Genomic DNA, 22120 nt, shown 5'->3' with positions numbered 1-22120 from the left:
GCTCGCGAGAAACAATGGGCAGAGTTTCTTTCACCCTGATGCTCCTGTTACCTAGCAGAAAATAGGTATCTGGGAGTTAGTCAGCTGTCACGGGCTGCTTCCTGGGGGTGGAGGCCTGGTCGAGGACCGGGCCGCGGGGACGCTAAGCCCCGAAATCCCGGGGGGAACGAGTGGGGGGGTTCCAACCCCCCCCCCACTCATCTGAAACTGAAGAGTTGGCAACGTTTCGCTCCGTCCTGAACCATTCTCAAGTCGATTCAACATTCTTCAGCCACGTTATTGTGAATCATCGCCATCAAATCTTAATTTTTCAGGTGTGTGTTGGGTGGCAGATGTGTGGGTTGGGTGGCAGATGTGTGGGTTGGGTGGCAGATGTGTGGGTTGAGTGGCAGATGTGTGGGTTGGGTGGCAGATGTGCGGACCGTGTCATGTGTGTAGGTTGGGTGACAGTATTGTGACGCACCGTCCGCCTTAGGTCCTCAACCTGTACAACATACTGTAGTGAGAGATACAGAAGGAAGTGTGACATATCCCCCAATTCGAGACAAGTACAATATGTGACATCCCTGAACCAGGTTCTGGGAGTTGTTCTCCTCCCCCACGACTGGCCTGGGGAAGGGGCCAAGCTCATCTTGTCTTTACTTGAAGTATACGCCCATGAGCATCCCAGACACTGCCTTAATCGACTGAGCTACGACAGGGTAAAAAGAGTTGAAACAGAAGTTCTACTGAACTTAAGGCAGTGTCTGGGATGCTCACGGACGCAGGCTCGAATCCTCGTCACGGCCCTTGTGGAATTGAAGCTTCACGTTAGTGTAATCTGTGTGTAGTGTAGTATATACGCCCACACATTTGTATATTTAAACAGAGTCCAAGACCTACTGTTGTTGACGTCCGGCTTGTTTGACTTCTAATGATGTCCATCTACACACATGTCGGCCCAGATTCCCCGAGCGGTCACCACAACGATTTGTGGCCTCCAACATACACCCCCGGGCGGGGCTCACACGCAAATTTGGGCTTCGTAATAGCCTCAGGTTGGGTGTATAGCAGTATGGCCATCAGGACGTTACCTGGCGGGGACTCTACACACAGCTGTGTGTGGAAACATACTGTCAGTTTCTGACTAGATTTAAACTGCAATTATTTGGCTATTATTTGGATTCTATTCCGTCCAAATTGTTTCTGTATGCGGGATCAGTTTTGATTACCTGTCTGACACTACAGTTTAAATTTTCTCTTGACGTAAATTGCTATTACACCACCTGGTCTAATTTGTCAATTACTGTGAAGCAGTTTGTATATCTTAATTTGATATTGTCCTAAGATATCGTTTTCTACACGCAACAATGTTTCGCTATAGCAATAATATATATATTTTGTGCACACAAATGGCATTAATACATCTATTTAATTGACAAAACCCTTGTGCAGAAGAGGAGTCACAATAACGTGGCTGAAATATATTAACCAAACCACACACTAGAAGGTGAAGGGACGACGACGTTTCGGTCCGTCCTGGACCATTCTCAAGACGATTTTGAACAATACCCTTGTCTGTTGTGTTCACCTCTACAGGGTTTCTGTGATGATATGAACCCATTCATTAGACAATTCCGCAAGAATGTTGTAGTTCTATTTCTTGGGCAGAAGACCTGCTTGAGATGCCTAAGACACTGCGACAATTGATGCCGTACGAGATGACAAACGTACGGTTGATATTTAGAAAGCCCTCAACTCACTCTCTCTCTCTCTCTAGGCTACCTTACCCTTCACCGCCCGCCTCTGCCACCACACCCACTCCTCGTTACCAAGAACTTATTCACCAAAACTCTGTAGCAAGTTAATGGAAACTGCGAGCCTCAAATGGAGAGCTATTATTGTTTATTGATCATCACATCAGTGAGACGAGTGTGCATGGTGGTGTGTACTGGGGGGTCTGTGATGCCACCTGCTCAAGGTTATAAGGGGCGGGGGTGATTGGGGAGATAAGGGTGATTGGGGGCATGCAGTAGAGAGGGGAAGGGGAGACACGCGGGAAAGTAGGGGAGGGGAGGTGAGGAGGAGGGGGGGTAAGAGGGGAAGGAACGGAAGGAGGGGGAAGAGGGGGAAGGGATGGAGGGAGGGGGAAGGGATGGAGGGAGGGGGAAGAGGGGGAAGGGATGGAGAGGGGGAGAGGGGAAGGGACGGAGGGAGGAGGAAGCAGCAGGTGTGATGTTGTGTGTGTGTGTGTGTGTGTGTTTATTTACTATTTGTGCCTGCAGAATCGAACTATTAGCTATTGGACCCTCCCTAACCTATTTTCCTCTATTATGTCTACTACATATATTTCTAACACACACACACACACACACACACACACACACACACACACACACACACACACACACACACACACACACACACACACACACACACACGCACGCACGCACGCACACACACGAGCTAGCATTAATTATACAGTCTATGGCCTAGCTCATTACCTCCCCCCCCTCCCCCCCCATCACTTGCACACCTGTTTTACACCTTAGTAAATATTAAACAGCCTAGCGATCTAACCTTAAATATTATACTTCCCAATTGAACCACTTGTAAAATAGTATAATAATTAAACCCTCATACCTTCTCACACCCAAAAAAAAAAATTTGAATCGAAAATTCAAACGTTCAAAATGCGAGTTGTAACGAATGTATAAAGAGCCGGTAGTTTGAATTTTCCCGCCATGTGGTCCATAAGCCAGCTGAGGCGCGCCACATCACAGAGAAGCCCAGTATAGAGTTTGTCAATAATTCTCTCTTTGTCAACAAGCCATTGCACTGATTTGTTCACCAAAGTTGAGGTATACACTGTGGTGTACGGTCTGACCTCTGTACGAGAAGATTGGGGTTGTATACCGAGTGTGATGTTGTTTGAGACATATGCATCATGGGAACTGTACATTACCTACGTGAGACCAACCCTAGGGGACGCAGTCCCCAACACGAAATTCCCATCTCAAGAAACACAAAGAAACTTGAAGAGTGCGGAAGTCTGTAAGACAGATGGTCAAAGAACTACGAGGGTAAGGGCGCGACTTATCGGTTAAAGAACTGGAGCTAACGGTGCTAAAAATAGAAGGATATGTGTGTTAACACACACACACACACGAAGTGATGTGGTGGAGGCAGACTCCATACATAGTTTCAAATGTAGATATGATAGAGCCCAATAGGCTCCGGAATTAGTACACTAGTTCATTGACGGTTGAGAGGCTGGACCAAAGAGCCAGAGCTCAACCCCCGCAAGCACAACAACGTGAGTACTCACAACAGGTAAGTGCTCCTACCATCGAGTCTCTACTAAACACACGATCTCAACCTAAATACATATATAAAAAAAATTCCCCGCTAAAATAACTCGCCAGCAAATATCAGTAAATGTCAAATGCCTCACGAGTCTCGGAATATTTCGGGTGGAGAAGGCGGAAGGCCCAGTCTCCAGCAGAAGGTAGTGACTCCAAGTACAGTTGGACGCGACACTCCCTCCATCACACGGGATCACCATAGCCCGTGCTGCTTGGAACTTTTTGTTCCAGGTAGCTAATCTTAAACAACAGCTCGCTCCATTTCTCGCGCGCTAAAAAAAATGAAAATCATTTTTTCCCGCCAAACCAGAAATGTACGAACCCCACCAATTATTACGGCGCTTTACATTTTATTAATACTTGGTATTAAGAGATCAGTCGATTCTGTTACAGAGGCGATGTATTAGGCTAGGGGATGGACAGGCTAGGCTGCCGACCCGGAAAGTCCAAGAGAAACGGAGTTATTATTATTATTTTCTACCACAGACGTGGCTAGACATTTACAATGCTAACCAGCATATATACATTTTCTTCTGTCCTCCATGGACAGGGTTAGAGATCTGTTAAACATATAGTTCAGGGATTTATTGACCAATCAAACGGAGGTGATTGGGGGTGATTGAGGGGTAGATCTAGCCACCCCAACATACCCCAACACCCACGCAACATACCCCCAACATACTATTACAAGCTCTGCTTTTACCCCAGCAGTAAACTCTCTCCCCTGAAGCATGGAGCCCATCTCACGGGAACTTGTAATTTCTCGCTCTCTAAAATCCCGACCCATTTACCTACTCCCCCAAAAAAGAGGTTTGGGATCAGGTTTTTATCTAGGGATGTCGAGAAGTAACTTAAATTGTATTAGTCTTCATCTTCCTTATAACTGGCGTTAAAATTAACACGGAGCGTGGTTGTGTGTGTGTGTGTGTGTGTGTGTGTGTGTGTGTGTGTGTGTGTGTGTGTGTGTGTGTGTGTGTGTGTGTGTGTGTGTGTGTGTTATCCCACACGCTGCGTGGTTATGTGTGTGTGTGTGTGTTATCCTCATTGTCATCCCTGTTTCACTTACGAACGTGTACATCATTCCTCAGTCTTTGACGGCTTTGGTTACATTTACTAAACAGTTTACAAGCATGAAAACTTGCCAATCAACTGTTGTTATTGTTATAAACAGCCTCCTAGTGCTTCCGAGCTCATTAACTGTTTAATAAGTGTAAACAAAGCCGCCAAAGATTGAGAAAAGATGGACAGGTTCGTAAGTGCTTGCGTAACTGCTTTGTGAATCTGGGCCTTGGATTCCGATATAAAGCATCGCATTTCGAGATCACAATCCCCCAACGGACAAACTATGATGTACTATAAATCATAGCGGCTCGCAAACTCTCGTTTTCTGTGTGTTTAGGGCCTCTGGTTAGGTTCGGGTGTTTAGGATATTATTTTCTGCCTGTTGTGGCACCTGGAGAGGATGTTCCCACCCAGCACATCTGAAACAGTATCACACACCTGTATTACCACACACACACCTGCACCACCAGAACACCTGTGTCATGGACCCCCCCCCTCTCACATATTGCCGCTACCACCTGCATCAACAGGACTTGTTACAACCACCACTACCATATCGCCTACTATTACAACAACAACATATTCAACCACTAATAATACAACACGTAAGGTGAACCACCACCCACAACCCCTACTAACCACCATCACATACACCCACCACCACCACCACACACCCATCATCACCTACACCCACCACCACACCATCACCACCAACACCCACACCCACCATCACCACACACTCACCACCACCACCACCACCCACAACCCCCCACTAACCACCATCACCTACACCTACCACCACACACCACCACCCACCACCATCACCACCACCACCGGACACTGGTACCCGTACACACACGTTATTGTTTAAGATTCAGCTACTCAGAACGAAGTGTCCATGTAGCACGGTCTATGGTGATCCCGTAATAAACCCCGTGCCCGTCAACATACAGATCACGGTGGCTGTGAGAGACACGGAGGTGAGGTATTGGAGAAGTCACGACCCCAGAGCGGATGGGGGGTGGGGGGGGGAGGTAGGGAAGGTTACACATGGGAACTCGGTCTTGTTCAAGCTCTGAGAAGCCGGAGTAGCATGCAGGAAGAGAGCAGTAATAGCCTGCTGGATCAAGAGGTTGATAAATCACGCAATCAAGGTCATCATAGTATACCCGAAAATGCTTATAAAATACATGAAGGGAGAGGTAGGTAGAAAAAATAGGAGGGTGGAGGATAGGAAAGGTTGAGGGAGAGGAAGAAAATAGGAGAGAAATGGAAAAGGATAGAGAAGGAGAGGGGAGAGTGAGGGAGACACCCAGAAACACACCATAAATTACACTCCAACACCCTGCAGGTCGACGACTCTTGACAATACCCACAATCAACTCACCTCATCAAGGGGGGGGTTAAGGGGGGGTTGGCGGAGCAACGTCTCGCTACCTGCCTCCAGTCTTCTCCTGATCAACCCGCCACCACTCAACCAACTGGCTTCATGGTACTAAAACTAAGACTTGAGCTAAACTAAGGTAGTTAAGACAGAATTGTTGACTACTTCAACTACTTAATTGTTGCCCCTTTTCAAAACTGGAGAAATTGCTGACCTGGAGAGCGTGCAGAGATCCTTTACTGCTAGAATTCACTCAGTGAAACATCTAATCTATTGGGACCGACTAAAATGCCTAAATCTGTATTCTCATGAGCGCAGGCGGGAGAGATACATAATAATTTACACGTGGAAAATATTAGAGGGGCTGGTCCAAAACTTGTACACAAGATGACCCACCTGATCTATTAAAACCAACCAACCAACCAGCCAGCCAGCCAGCCAGCCAGCCAGCCAGCCAGCCAGCCAGCCAGCCAGCCTGCTAGCCAGCCTACCAGCCAGCCTACCAGCCAGCCTACCAGCCAGCCAGCCTACCAGCCAGCCAGCCTACCAGCCAGCCAGCCAGCCTACCAGCCAGTCAGTCAGTCAGTCAGTCAGCCAGTCAGTCAGTCAGTCAGTCAGCCAGCCAGCCAGCCAGCCAGCCAGCCAGCCAGTCAGCCAGCCAGCCAGCCAGCCAGCCAGCCATTCAGCCAGCCAGTCAGCCAGCCAGCCAGCCAGCCAGCCAGCCATTCAGCCAGCCAGCCAGCCAGCCAGCCAGCCAGCCAGCCAGCCAGTCAGCCATTCAGCCAGCCAGTCAGCCAGCCAGCCAGCCAGCCAGCCAGCCAGCCAGCCAGCCAGCCAGCCAGCCAGCTAGCCATTCAGCCAGCCAGTCAGTCAGTCAGTCAGTCAGTCAGTCAGTCAGTCAGTCAGTCAGTCAGTCAGCCAGCCAGCCAGCCAGCCAGCCAGCCAGCCAGCCAGCCAGCCATTCAGCCAGCCATTCAGTCAGCCAGCCAGCCAGCCAGCCAGCCAGCCAGTCAGCCAGCCAGCCAGCCAGCCAGCCAGCCAGTCAGCCGGTCAGTCAGTCAGCCAGCCAGCCAGCCAGCCAGCCAGCCAGTCAGCCAGCCAGCCAGCCATCCAGCCAGCCAGCCAGCCAGCCAGCCAGCCAGCCATCCAGCCAGCCAGCCAGCCAGCCATCCAGCCAGCCAGCCAGCCAGCCAGCCAGCCAGCCAGCCAGCCAGCCAGCCAGCCAGCCGGTCAGCCAGTCAGCCGGTCGGTCAGTCAGTCAGCCAGCCAGTCAGTCAGTCAGCCAGCCAGTCAGCCATCCAGCCAGCCAGTCAGTCAGTCAGTCAGTCAGCCAGCCAGCCAGCCAGCCAGCCAGCCAGCCAGCCAGTCAGTCAGCCAGCCAGCCAGCCAGCCAGCCAGCCAGACCAGCCAGCCAGCCAGCCAGCCAGCCAGCCAGCCAGCCAACCAGCCAGCCAGCCAGCCAGCCAGCCAGCCAGTCAGCCGGTCAGTCAGTCAGTCAGTCAGCCAGCCAGTCAGTCAGCCAGCCAGTCAGTCAGTCAGTCAGCCAGCCAGCCAGCCAGCCAGCCAGCCAGCCAGCCATTCAGCCAGCCAGTCAGTCAGCCAGCCAGCCAGCCAGCCAGCCAGCCAGCCATCCAGCCAGCCAGCCAGCCAGCCAGCCAATCAGCCAGCCAGCCAGTCAAGGTCTTGGCTGACATGGGTGACTGGCCCAGACCAACTCAACAACACTTAACATATGAACACGGAAGAACTCACAAAAATATGAACTTTTCAAACAGCTTTTTGCTACGAGTACTCGGATAACGGGGGTTCGAATCCCCCGACGGAGCTTGATGTAGACATTCCATGATGTCATACCGAGACGCATATACAGATCATATTCCAGTTACAAAAAAAAAAAACACTGAACTAGGCAGAGTTTCTTGGGCAGAGTTTCTATTTCTCAGAGATTGTCAGAGACAATGGGCAGAGTTTCTTTCATCCTATGCCCGTTACCTAGCAGTAAAATAGGTACCTGGGTGTTAGTCAGCTGTCACGGGCTGCTTCCTGGGGGTGGAGGCCTGGTCGAGGACCGGGCCGCGGAGACACTAAAGCCCCGAAATCACCTCAAGAAATCACCTCAAGATAGGCTAAATATCTTAAGTTTTATCCAATGGAACTAAGTCATTTAAACTAACCTACTTTTAAGAAAGAGTTAGTAACAAAGAGGCAATAAGTGTTTAAATTAACTGATAACGACTACAAGAATATAAATGGTTTATTTGTATTTCTAAATGAATATAAAGATACACTGTTCAGGCTCTCTAAATGATCCTCCACTTTGTAATGGAGGATTACTAACATCCTTCAAGTATAACATCCTTCAAGTGTAACATCCTTCATGTATAACATCCTTCAAGTGTAACATCCTTCAAGTATAACACCCTCCAAATATAACATCCTCCAAGTATAACACCCTCCAAGTATAACACCCTCCAAATATAACATCCTCCAAGTATAACACCCTCCAAGTATAACACCCTCCAAATATAACATCCTCCAAGTATAACACCCTCCAAGTATAACACCCTCCAAATATAACATCCTCCAAGTATAACACCCTCCAAGTATAACACCCTCCAAATATAACATCCTCCAAGTATAACACCCTCCAAGTATAACACCCTCCAAGTATAACACCCTCCAAGTATAACACCCTCCAAGTATAACACCCTCCAAGTATAACACCCTCCAAGTATAACACCCTCCAAGTATAACACCCTCCAAGTATAACACCCTCCAAGTATAACACCCTCCAAGTATAACACCCTCCAAGTATAACACCCTCCAAGTATAACACCCTCCAAGTATAACATCCTCCAAGTATAACACCCTCCAAGTATAACACCCTCCAAGTATAACACCCTCCAAGTATAACACCCTCCAAGTATAACACCCTCCAAGTACAACATCCTCCAAGTATAACACCCTCCAAGTATAACACCCTCCAAGTATAACACCCTCCAAGTATAACACCCTCCAAGTATAACACCCTCCAAGTATAACACCCTCCAAGTATAACATCCTCCAAGTATAACACCCTCCAAGTATAACACCCTCCAAGTATAACACCCTCCAAGTATAACACCCTCCAAGTATAACACCCTCCAAGTATAACATCCTCCAAGTATAACACCCTCCAAGTATAACACCCTCCAAGTATAACACCCTCCAAGTATAACACCCTCCAAGTATAACACCCTCCAAGTACAACATCCTCCAAGTATAACACCCTCCAAGTATAACATCCTCCAAGTATAACATCCTCCAAGTATAACATCCTCCAAGCACAGCATAATAACCCCTAAACACAAGCAACTAAATCACAATTTCCTAATCTCAGGATATGGCGAGAAGCAAAATATATCATCAAGTTTTAATTAATACGAAACTTTCAATTTGTTACACCCCCCCCCCCCCCAATCCTTCCAACCATAAAAGGAAAATGATGCATCCAAAACTCGTGAGAACTTGTTACAAGGGTTCGAGGAAACACAGAGGAGAGTGCCAAGACATGTTGAGGAAGGTCATTATAAACCACAACGCTCAATAGGTTACCTTACCTTGAGGTTACCTTGAGGTGCTTCCGGGGCTTAGTGTCCCCGCGGCCCGGTCGTCGACCAGGCCTCGGGGTTTAGGGGTTTAAAACCTTACATTTTTGTCTTTTAAGAAACGGGAGTACCTGGATGAATGGATGGAGGGGAGGGGCCAGATTCACGAAAGCACTTACGAACGTATACATCTTTCCTCAATCTTTGACGGCTTTGTTTACATATATTAAACAGTTTACAAGAATGAAAACTTGCCAATCAACTGTTGTTATTGTTATAAACAGCCTCCTTGTGCTTCCGAGCTCATTAACTGTCTAATAATTGTAAACAAAGCCGCCAAAGATTGAGAAAAAATGTACAGGTTCGTAAGTACTTGCGTAAGTGCTTTCGTGAATCCAGCCCGAGGACCCTTAGCCTCGGAGAATAGCGCACACAACGCATTAGAGGGGATTTTTTTTATTGTATATATATATATTTTTTGTCAGCATTCATTCACTCTAAATTGCTTCACTAAACCCCGGTCGCATTAAGGCGGGACAAAAAGCTGGTGAGAGAAATGACCTTGAGAGGTGAGCCAGTCGTAATGGCTGACCTGGAGAGGTGAGCCAGTCGTAATGGCTGACCTTGAGAGGTGAGCCAGTCGTAATGGCTGACCTGGAGAGGTGAGCCAGTCGTAATGGCTGACCTGTAGAGGTGAGCCAGTCGTAATGGCTGACCTGTAGAGGTGAGCCAGTCGTAATGGCTGACCTGTAGAGGTGAGCCAGTCGTAATGGCTGACCTGTAGAGGTGAGCCAGTCGTAATGGCTGACCTGTAGAGGTGAGCCAGTCGTAATGGCTGACCTGTAGAGGTGAGCCAGTCGTAATGGCTGACCTGTAGAGGTGAGCCAGTCGTAATGGCTGACCTGGAGAGGTGAGCCAGTCGTAATGGCTGACCTGGAGAGGTGAGCCAGTCATAATGGCTGACCTGGAGAGGTGAGCCAGTCATAATGGCTGACCTGGAGAGGTGAGCCAGTCATAATGGCTGACCTGGAGAGGTGAGCCAGTCATAATGGCTGACCTGGAGAGGTGAGCCAGTCATAATGGCTGACCTGTAGAGGTGAGCCAGTCATAATGGCTGACCTGTAGAGGTGAGCCAGTCATAATGGTAAGGTAAACAGGTAGAGCTCTGGCTCCAGGAACGTTCACAAAGCACTAATTTGAAACGTATTTTGACTACACCAGATGATCTTCAAAAGTGCCGTGATGTAAATCCAGAGGCGGAGCTCAAGAGTTGATTCTCGACACTACAGGCACGTCTAGGTTAGTACATCTAGGCGAGAACAGGAACACATGTGGTGATGGTAGTGTAAGGCGTCTAGAAGGGACATAGACTTAACAAAGCAATGGCGCAATACAACTTATAAGTAGATTAGGTAAATTTTAGTTTAACTGAGAAGAGGTGCACAAATTTACTCTTGAGAGAAGGTGTCAGACACAGGCAAAGCTGTACATGAAGACGTGAGTGGCTGAGGATGTGTAATATATCCCACATACACCAGGCTGTGACTCATACGTCAGGCTGCGAGCAGCCGCGTCCAACAGCCTGGTTGATCAGTCCGGCAACCAGGAGACCTGGTCGACGACCGGGCCGCGGGGACGCTAAGCCCCGGAAGCACCTCAAGGTAAGGTACACTACCACTCACCTGGTTGATGGGGTTCTGGGAGTTCTTCTACTCCCCAAGCCCGGCCCGAGGCCAGGCTTGACCTGTGAGAGTTACCCCAAGCAAGCACAGGTAGGTGAGAGCACACACTACACACACAAGAGTAAGGAATGGGTTACAGCCAGAACATGGCAGCTAAGTGCATAGTGGTCAGGGAACATGTAACAGCAGGCAGCAGTGATCATGGAACCTGCCAGGTCAGCAGGTCAGCTCCGCCAAGGACTTGATGAGAGGGCCAAGGAGACAACCCCTCCAAGTCCACAGACATTTGCAACATTCCTCTCAGAAATTTGATCTTGCAAACCAAATGCCAACGACCTCTATATCAGATACAGGATTAAAATTCTGAACAAACACTGCTGACCATTTCCTTCGTATATCATTAAGTATATAGGTAGACGATGTGAAAGCCTCAACGAGACTGATTTCACCTTGACCGCTCTCACTAAGCGACCCAAATGCAAATACGTGCAGTTGTACCTTAATTACCTCCACCAGTGATTGGTCTCTGAGAACGGCCAATCTCGTATCTCCTGCAAGTTTTTTGTTGTCCTTAAAATGTAAATAGTGTTGTCATTCGTGTATGATCGCCTGTATCAGTGATGTTCGTGAGAAGATTATGGTATTAGGTCGCCCTTGTACGCAATATAAGGAGAAATAGGTGTTTCTCCGGCAGCTTTGTGCTAACTGCTACACCTCCTTCCATCCCTTCAAATAACCTCGTTCTATGTCATTTCTCATAGTCAGACATAACTGTCTTTCCTCCCAGTAAAAACAGATCAATGCCTAACACGACTGTACCAATAAGTGGTCTCAGGATCCAGCACGAGAGCAGGAATTCAGCATTTCACAGCTGGGTATGTGGACCTGCGGGCCGCTCCAAGCAAAGCCTGGTGGACCAAACTCTCACAAGTCAAGCCTGGCCTCGGGCCGGGCTTGGGCAGTAGAAGAACTCCCAGAACCCCATCAACCAGGTAAGCATTCTCAGACCAAGTGTGGACCAGAGAAGATGTATATATTTTTTGGTCACTGACATTAGATCGAACTCAAGTTAGGATAACAGTACCAGCAATATCAGTGGTCACCGTCTGCCGGATAACAGCAATACAACTGGCTGCAGCCAGTACACGTTATCCACCCTACAAAACCACACATGTTATCCACCCTCCAAATACGTGTGTGTTTGACTGTGTGATTAGTCAAATTTTAAATGGGCAATACCGGTACTGGACTGAACTACAGCTGGGGTATTGTCAGATCGTGTGTGCGTGTGTGTGTGCGTGATTGTGCGTGCGTGTGCGTGCGTGTGTGTGCGTGTGAGGAGCCAGCTTGTCGCGAGTCATGCTGTGCTGCTTCACCATGACAGAAGACAGCAGTTACCGCGAATAGCCTCGGGTTGTGAAGCCTTGTTAGCTGCCACTAGTTCTTTACTGCTATGCATGAAAACAAGTCACATCCACTTTACGTTTGATCTAGAGCGACGGTCTCGCTTCATGCAGGTCGGCGTTCAATCCCCCGACCATCCACCAAGTGATTGGGCACCATTCCTTTCCCCCCGTCCCATCCCAAATCTTTATCCCGACCCCTTTCAAGTGCTACATAGACGTAATGGCTTGGCGTTTTCACCTCCCTTACTGTTTGATGTTACCGTTTAGGCTTTGTAAAAATGTGGACCGTGAATGTTCTTTTCAGAGGCGCCAAACATCTACAAATGTGCATTTACTTACTATTTCCAGACACCTGTGGTTAAAGACCACACACTAGAAGGTGAAGGGACGACGACGTTTCGGTCCGTCTTGGACCATTCTCAAGACTTCTTTAGACTTCTCACTGTTAGTCTAAAATGTTGCTCTGTCTAGATTTAGTCTCTACTTCTTGTGTGTGAAACTATTTTCAACACATTTCTTTGTGAAATATACGTTAAATATAACGTATAATACGCTTCGTCTCAACTAATGCTCCTGTTCACCTAGCAGTAAATAAATAGGTACCCAGGAGTTGGTCAGCTTCTTCTGGGGTTGTATCAGAATTATACAATTCTGTATAATTCTAATACATTATATTAGAGGGTCAGACCCTCTAATATAATGGGGAAAGGTCAGAATTTCGACCCTGGGGGGAGGGGGGGGACTTCAACAGAAGCCTAACGTGTATAAATACCCTCTGGGTGCCTGTCCCCCGATACAATGAAATATTAAATACCAGAACGTTAGTCTGTTATTCGGTCTTCTTAATGTTGTTCTTAATGGTGTCTTAATTAGTCTTCTTAATGGTGTGGGTGTCCACCGAACAAATCCACAAGGGCCGAGACGAGGATTCGAACCTGCGTCCGGGAGCATCCCAGACACTGCCTTAATCGACTATGCTACGACATGGTTAAAAGGGTTGAAACCGAAGTTCTACTGAACTTACTGGACGTCCACCATTGTCCTCTATGTGTGCTCTCCTCTCCCCGACATGTGACACTGTCTCTGCCTGTTACTTCCACCACCTTATATATCCCCCTGGACTCGTCCCCAGCTCCTCTATACCTTCAATCACAAGGGTTGTACGCAAGCACATGGCTGGCCCCCTCTCTCTCTCTCTCTCTGTCTCTCGTATGTGTGTGTGTGTGTGTGTGTGTGTGTGTGTGTGTGTGTGTGTGTGTGTGTGTGTGTGTGTGTGTGTGTGTGTGTGTGTGTGTGTGTGTGTGTGTCATGGCAAGTTGGACACAGGTACTTTGCCAAGACTGATATCAGTAAATAATTGCCAGGCAAGTACTTGTAACATATACTTTGCACCGAATCCTATTTTTTTTTTATGTGGAATTCACGTGACCGCAAAAACAACAGCTGGCCAACGCAAGTGGATACACTATATTAAAACTTTAAAAATGTATATAATCCAGAAAATGGTTCAGTATACTGTGGGTTCTGTCTGGCTTCAGTGCCGAGGATAACGAGCTTCAGCTGCCTTAGAAGTGGGTGTTCCTGGTAGCCTGGTCTACTCTTTATCGCTGGTGGTCGTCTGGTCGTCGACCCGTGCACTGAAGGAGGCAGTTCAAGACACCATAACCACCTGAAGGAGGCAGTTCAAGACACCATAACCAGCTGAAGGATGCAGTTCAAGACACCATAACCAGCTGAAGGAGGCAGTTCAAGGCACCATAACCACCTGAAGAAGGCAGTTCAAGGCACCATAACCAGCTGAAGGAAGCAGTTCAAGGCACCATAACCAGCTGAAGGAGGCAGTTCAAGACACCATAACCACCTGAAGGAAGCAGTTCAAGACACCATAACCACCTGAAGGAAGTAGTTCAAGACACCATAACCACCTGAAGGAGGCAGTTCAAGGCACCATAACCACCTGAAGGAGGCAGTTCAAGGCACCATAACCACCTGAAGGAGGCAGTTCAAGGCACCATAACCACCTGAAGGAGGCAGTTGAAGACACCATAACCAGCTGAAGGAGGCAGTTCAAGGCACCATAACCAGCTGAAGGAAGCAGTTCAAGGCACCATAACCACCTGAAGGAAGCAGTTCAAGACACCATAACCAGCTGAAGGAAGCAGTTCAAGGCACCATAACCAGCTGAAGGAGGCAGTTCAAGACACCATAACCACCTGAAGGAGGCAGTTCAAGGCACCATAACCACCTGAAGGAGGCAGTTCAAGACACCATAACCACCTGAAGGAGGCAGTTCAAGGCACCATAACCAGCTGAAGGAAGCAGTTCAAGACACCATAACCACCTGAAGGAAGCAAACAAGTGGTGCCTCATTACACCCTTAAAAATTCCCTTCCTAAAAGGAATAACAGTTCCGGGTGTAAACAAAACTCCACTTTACGGGCAGCAGGGACTAAGCATAAAAAATAAAACACACTTGCCGGCGGGCAAGCGTGAGGCGCAGAACTTCTGAACTCCTGGCAAATGGAGACACGTGAAATAGCTGGACATCTACCAGCTGGCTCACGTACCATAAACCGCCAGTCAAGCCTTAATAGGGGCAACTTTGAAAAAAAAAAAGGCTTAGTGGATGCTGTAGAGTCGGGCGGAAATAAGATATTCAACTGGTTAGTGGCTACACTCAGCCGTTTGTAAAACTGTGACTAAGTTCTCCATATCTTCTATGTCTTCATTAAGTTGATAGCCTATGATTTCAGTTATGTTTGTATGATGTAATAATTAAGGCAATCGAAGAAACAAAACTTATTTTCAAACAATTCACAATCGACTTGAGAATGGTCCAGGACGGACCGAAACGTCGTCGTCCCTTCACCTTCTAGTGTGTGTGGTCTGGTCAATATAATTTAGCCACGTTATTGTGACTCATCGCCTGCAATTGCAAACGGGGTCTAATGGATGCATAAACACACACGACACTTAGGCCTAGAGTCACTCAAAGATTTCATTCACTTGTACGTTTCATTGACCTGAATACCATATAAGCAGCAGCTGCCCGCAGCTCTACCTACTGAGCCATTCCAGAAACACCGATCTGTTGTTCAAATAGAACTTTAGGCCTTCCATGGAGATGCACCTTAGCATGAAGGTGTTAGGCGATCCACATCCCAGTCATGTGAATTATTAACCCCTCTCTATCGTGGATAATAACAGATTGGCCAATCCAAACAAGAAGAATGTCAGTCACAATATGATTCGGATCATTCTTTGAAACAACCACACACAAGATTAATCTTGTCCGAGTCATTCCCCTTCCCCGAGAGAAGGCTCGAGCCAGTGTATACTAAATTACACACACACACACACGCACACACACACACGCACACACACACACACACATATATACACACACACCTGTCCAATATATCCCAACAAGGGCCAGCCTCCGTAATTTATTTAACGACATTCGAGTAAAAACATTGATTAAATCCAGGCGACCGCCCACTCTGACAGGCGAACCCCACCCCCACACGCTCCCAAAGATCACTTGGGAACATCAGCGCGCACAACCCGTCGACCCTGGCGAGGTAATGTGTACAGCAAGCTACACCAAACTGGACCATTCAAGACCTGATGGGCCAGTGGCCGGATGATCTTCATGCTGGGAATGAGAAACCATCCGGCTCACCACCTGTTTCCAATTATGTTGGCGATACATTCAAGCAAATGTGGTAACTTTAGATGTATCAAGCGTCTTTTGGTGGTGCAGGATGCACTGCATGAATTAATACAGTAGCTACAGCATTTAACATTCAATACAAACGTATTGACTAAACTATTTTTAAGACTAAAAAAACAAGTACTAAAAATTACATCACAATTTTCATCACATTAAACAAATAAAAGCATTATTTATTAGTATAATATTTAAACAAGATATAATTGTAAATTAATAATTAGCGCCGTTGTAGCATAGTGAAGCACTATTTTTTTACAAGTCCTTATAATAAAAACAAAAGAATAAGTTGATGTAGGCCTCACAAATATGAGGCTTCCGCTACACATCATTCAAACCCAATATTGATTTTAGACCTTCTGCTGCTAAATATATCACCCAAATTAAAATACGAAAGGCTAAATTTAAGAGAGAATGAATGAAATTAATGTTGAATTAAGCGATGGGTATTTCAATGAGCGCCTACAATTAAAACAAATATAAAGCCTAGCTGGAATCCGTTAAGAAAAAACAAAATGATAATTTTTACATATATTTGAGTTTATCGTTTAACTCTGATTTCCTGTCGGTGTTAGTAACATGTTAAATGTATGGGAGTCTTAAATACTTGGCTGTATGGCAGGGTATACATAATGTATGGCCGTTAATGGACACACCATCAACGTGTACACACACATCTCTAATGTGTATGTGAATTGCACGCACGCACGCACACACACACACACACACACACACACACACACACACACACACACACACACACACACACACACACACACACACTAATTTTAATTAATACAAAAGGAAAACTTAATATCTGGAGGCATACTGGAGAGAGATTCGCGTGTTTATCTACTCTCCGAGCCTGGCCTGGGGCCAGACTCGACTTGTGATAACTTGGTCCAACAGGCTGTTTGTTGCTTGGAGCGGCCCGCAGGCCCTGCAACCTATCCTCCTGTTTCGATAGTACCTATTGTGACGATCTTAATACGTACGTTCGTACGTAAATTCGTACATCCTTAGCTTTTAGATAATAGTATACCGACTAGTAAGGAATCCTTTTAAAACAAACGAAGCTAAAACTTAAATATTCCTAGACCGAGTATAGCACACACATATGTACTGTATTAGGCCTCCGATATCGTGTATTAAGGCCTACCAGAAGGCATGGCAGGATGTGCAGAATACCCCCCCCCCCCCCCCCCCCCCCGTTGAAAAGCAGAGGTGCAATGGTACTCTGAGAGAGAACTATCAACATCAGAGGCCCGAGACTGTTCAACACGCTTCCACTACACATAAGGGACATAACTGGCCGACCCCTCACAGTGTTCAAGAGAGAACTATCAACATCAGAGGCCCGAGACTGTTCAACACGCTTCCACTACACATAAGGGACATAACTGGCCGACCCCTCACAGTGTTCAAGAGAGAACTATCAACATCAGAGGCCCGAGACTGTTCAACACGCTTCCACTACACATAAGGGACATAACTGGCCGACCCCTCACAGTGTTCAAGAGAGAACTATCAACATCAGAGGCCCGAGACTGTTCAACACGCTTCCACTACACATAAGGGGCATAACTGGCCGACCCCTCACAGTGTTCAAGAGAGAACTATCAACATCAGAGGCCCGAGACTGTTCAACACGCTTCCACTACACATAAGGGACATAACTGGCCGACCCCTCACAGTGTTCAAGAGAGAACTATCAACATCAGAGGCCCGAGACTGTTCAACACGCTTCCTCTACACATAAGGGACATAACTGGCCGACCCCTCACAGTGTTCAAGAGAGAACTATCAACATCAGAGGCCAGAGACTGTTCAACACGCTTCCACTACACATAAGGGACATAACTGGCCGACCCCTCACAGTGTTCAAGAGAGAACTATCAACATCAGAGGCCCGAGACTGTTCAACACGCTTCCACTACACATAAGGGACATAACTGGCCGACCCCTCACAGTGTTCAAGAGAGAACTATCAACATCAGAGGCCAGAGACTGTTCAACACGCTTCCACTACACATAAGGGACATAACTGGCCGACCCCTCACAGTGTTCAAGAGAGAACTATCAACATCAGAGGCCAGAGACTGTTCAACACGCTTCCACTACACATAAGGGACATAACTGGCCGACCCCTCACAGTGTTCAAGAGAGAACTATCAACATCAGAGGCCAGAGACTGTTCAACACGCTTCCACTACACATAAGGGACATAACTGGCCGACCCCTCAGTGTTCAAGAGAGAACCCGATAAGCACCTCCAAAGGATACCTGATCAACCAGGCTGTGACTCATACGTCAGGCTGCGAGCAGCCGCGTCCAACAGCCAGGTTGACAAGTCCAGCAACGAGGAGGCCTGGTCGAGGACCGGACCGCGGGGACGCTAAGCCCCGAATCTCAAGGTAGGGAGGTTGGGTTAGTTGAGTTTCTCAAAGCAACACAAATAAAAATATTGTTTTCAGGTTTGTCCAACTAAATAATTTTGATTTCTACTTTCAAATTTCATTGTACGTCGGAAAATAAATCAATAAATAATATATATATTATATATTATATATATATGGTCCTCATCGTTACTGTAAGTACTAACAAAACAGGATGATGGGCTGCAGGCCCACATATCCACTACAATCCGGTTGATCCGGCACTTCTTACAATAACTTGTTCAATTGCTTCTTGAAATAGTCTGCCTTTGTTCCAGCAATATTTATAATGCTGGCTGGGAGAGAATATTCTGTACTACTCACTAGTTCTATTATGCATTTCCTTCCGTGTCTTTCGCTCCCGTATGTTCTGTACAGCAGACCCGAGTGATCTACACAGCCAGGGTGTACAAGAGTGTACACACAGCCAGGGTGTACAAGAGTGTACACACAGCCAGGGTGTACAAGAGTGTACACACAGCCAGGGTGTACAAGAGTGTACACACAGCCAGGGTGTACAAGAGTGTACACACAGCCAGGGTGTACAAGAGTGTACACACAGCCAGGGTGTACAAGAGTGTACACACAGCCAGGGTGTACAAGAGTGTACACACAGCCAGGGTGTACAACAGCACACACAGCCAGAGTGTACAACAGTACACAGCCAGGGTGTACAACAGTACACACAGCCAGGGTGTACAACAGCACACACAGCCAGGGTGTACAACAGCACACACAGCCAGAGTGTACAACAGTACACAGCCAGGGTGTACAACAGCACACACAGCCAGAGTGTACAACAGTACACAGCCAGGGTGTACAACAGCACACACAGCCAGGGTGTACAACAGCACATACAGCCAGAGTGTACAACAGTACACAGCCAGGGTGTACAACAGTACACACAGCCAGGGTGTACAACAGCACACACAGCCAGAGTGTACAACAGTACACAGCCAGGGTGTACAACAGTACACACAGCCAGGGTGTACAACAGTACACACAGCCAGGGTGTACAACAGTACACACAGCCAGGGTGTACAACAGTACACACAGCCAGGGTGTACAACAGTACACACAGCCAGGGTGTACAACAGTACACAGCCAGGGTGTACAACAGTACACACAGCCAGGGTGTACAACAGTACACACAGCCAGGGTGTACAACAGTACACAGCCAGGGTGTACAACAGTACACACAGCCAGGGTGTACAACAGTACACACAGCCAGGGTGTACAACAGTACACACAGCCAGGGTGTACAACAGTACACACAGCCAGGGTGTAACAACAGTACACAGCCAGGGTGTACAACAGTACACAGCCAGGGTGTACAACAGTACACAGCCAGGGTGTACAACAGTACACACAGCCAGGGTGTACAACAGTACACACAGCCAGGGTGTACAACAGTACACAGCCAGGGTGTACAACAGTACACACAGCCAGGGTGTACAACAGTACACCTGGAAGATCCTCCGTCTTGTTCCCGTCATCTCGCGAACCTCTTAAACTTATCTTGACTTCTAACTTACAAAACAAGACGCTGGGACAAGTACTCACCTTCTTGCCATCTCGGTATTTAAGTGCACCTTCAACGAGAGTATTATCAACCATAGTTCACCGCAGCCGTCACATTATTTTAAGTACACTACACTTCAAACTTCCCTGTACACAAGAACACCGCGAGAGACACACAACCTTCCTCTCCCACCGCTCACTGTACACTGATAACTTCAATGCCGCTGCCGCAGCTAGACCCCCAGACGTGGCTGCCAGCGGTACGACACAACCTCCCATTTTTAAATACCTGCAAAAGTCAAAATCTATAAATGTTTCCCAAGAGACGTAAATAACACAGATAAAAAATAACCCAGTGACCTAAACGCACATATCTGGCGGTAATAAATAGTATGATATGGAGGCTTTACAGCAAATATTGTCGCAATAGTTACCTTTAAAGAAGCGTGTCCAGTTCACTTATATTGCAATCCGATAAAACACACAAAAAAAATATCTTTCGAAATTGTTGCAATTAAGTATATGATACCATGATCATACTCGCAGCTGGAGCGCGTTCACGGATAGGTATTGGAGAGCATTATAGAGTATATTTAAGAGTGCAAGCAGGTTAGGCGGATAAAATAGCGGCGTGTGGCAAAAATGCGTCAAAAATCAGGCCTACCATCTTTTTATCTACTAATGCATAATTTATATTTAGTATTAACGCTACAACAGGAGATAAAATATGTATATAAGGAATTATTGGTGCATTCAAGAGCATATATATTATACTCACGAGTAGCTGAAATTGCAGAGCTTTGGTGAGATGAGGCTAATTTTATGCAATATGAGAGTCTCTGGCAACCCCTGTCTGGAGGTCAGGGTATATATATTTATTTATTTATATAGTTCTTGCTGCCCTCTTTGTGTACTTGTTCCCTCTTGTTACATACCTCTTGTTGCTCATTACTGTTATTGTTGATATTGTTACTAGTTTTCTTTTGTTTCCTTCCATGCATGGAAATAGGCTAGTTCAATGTGTATGTGTTTTTGTTAAGGTGTTTTTGTTTTTGTTACTCGTACAGAAACAAGTAAATAGCGACAAATACAGTCACCGCGGGCGAGGGGTGTGGAAGCCTATTGTTGTACGCTACTTTTTTTATAATTAAGAATAAAAGGTGCCTGGATTTTTCTCTGAATGGACCTTGCATGTTGAACCCAGCCACACAAAAACGCGACCACACTCACACACACACACACACACACACACACGTACATTCTCTCTCTCTCTCTCTCTCTCTCTCTCTCTCTCTCTCTCTCTCTCTCTCTCTCTCTCTCTCTCTCTCTCTCTCTCTCTCTCTCTCTCTCAGGCACGGGGCGGTGTCAACAACCTTGCTGGACACCCGAGTCAATAGATTATAACAACCAATTGAGAAACACATGCACATTACAACGCACAACACTACAACCTTCAAGAGAAACAATATATGATCGAGTCGGAAGATGCTGCACTGGACGAACAGTGAAACACTTGTTCCGGAAGTGTTCGGACGTCATCAGTTGTGAGTCGTGTGTAAACCGTTTTTCATTCATAAACAGCTGGGGTTTGGCGCAGTCCATCCTCACAAACAATGACCCAAAGTCCATTCCATTAACCCGCCAAACCCCAGCTGTTTATGAATGAAAAACGGTTTACACACGACTCACAACTGATGACGTCCGAACCCTTCCGGAACAAGTGCTTCACTGACTACTTGTGTTCGAACCCAGCCCGTCCTCCAAACAAAGATCCAAAAGTGATTCCATGCACCCGCCAAACACCCTGTTTATGAATGAAAAGCGGTTTACACACGACTCACAACTGCTGACGTTCGAACATATCCGGAACAAGTGCTTCACTGACGAATTTTGTTCGAATCACAACGCTATAAATGCTTCACCCATGTACTACAAATACAAATAATCGCCAACAGAACCTAAACACCTA

The 22120-nt window shown here is 46.9% G+C and overlaps 1 protein-coding gene across 1 annotated transcript in view; it reads right to left on the bottom strand.

The window, feature by feature from the left end:
• The window catches only part of LOC123750013 (uncharacterized), an 82097-nt gene extending 61738 nt beyond the window's left edge, over positions 1 to 20359 (bottom strand). The window contains exon 1 of the mRNA XM_069313845.1: positions 20194 to 20359. Within this exon, the coding sequence (XP_069169946.1) occupies positions 20194 to 20247 (54 nt within the window). The 5' untranslated portion in view covers positions 20248 to 20359. The remainder of the gene's footprint in view (positions 1 to 20193) is intronic.
• Positions 20360 to 22120: the final 1761 nt, after the last annotated feature.

Source organism: Procambarus clarkii, chromosome 76, assembly GCF_040958095.1.
Source record: "Procambarus clarkii isolate CNS0578487 chromosome 76, FALCON_Pclarkii_2.0, whole genome shotgun sequence".
NCBI classification, from domain to species: domain Eukaryota; kingdom Metazoa; phylum Arthropoda; class Malacostraca; order Decapoda; family Cambaridae; genus Procambarus; species Procambarus clarkii.
This window is presented reverse-complemented; position numbering and strand designations above follow the sequence as displayed.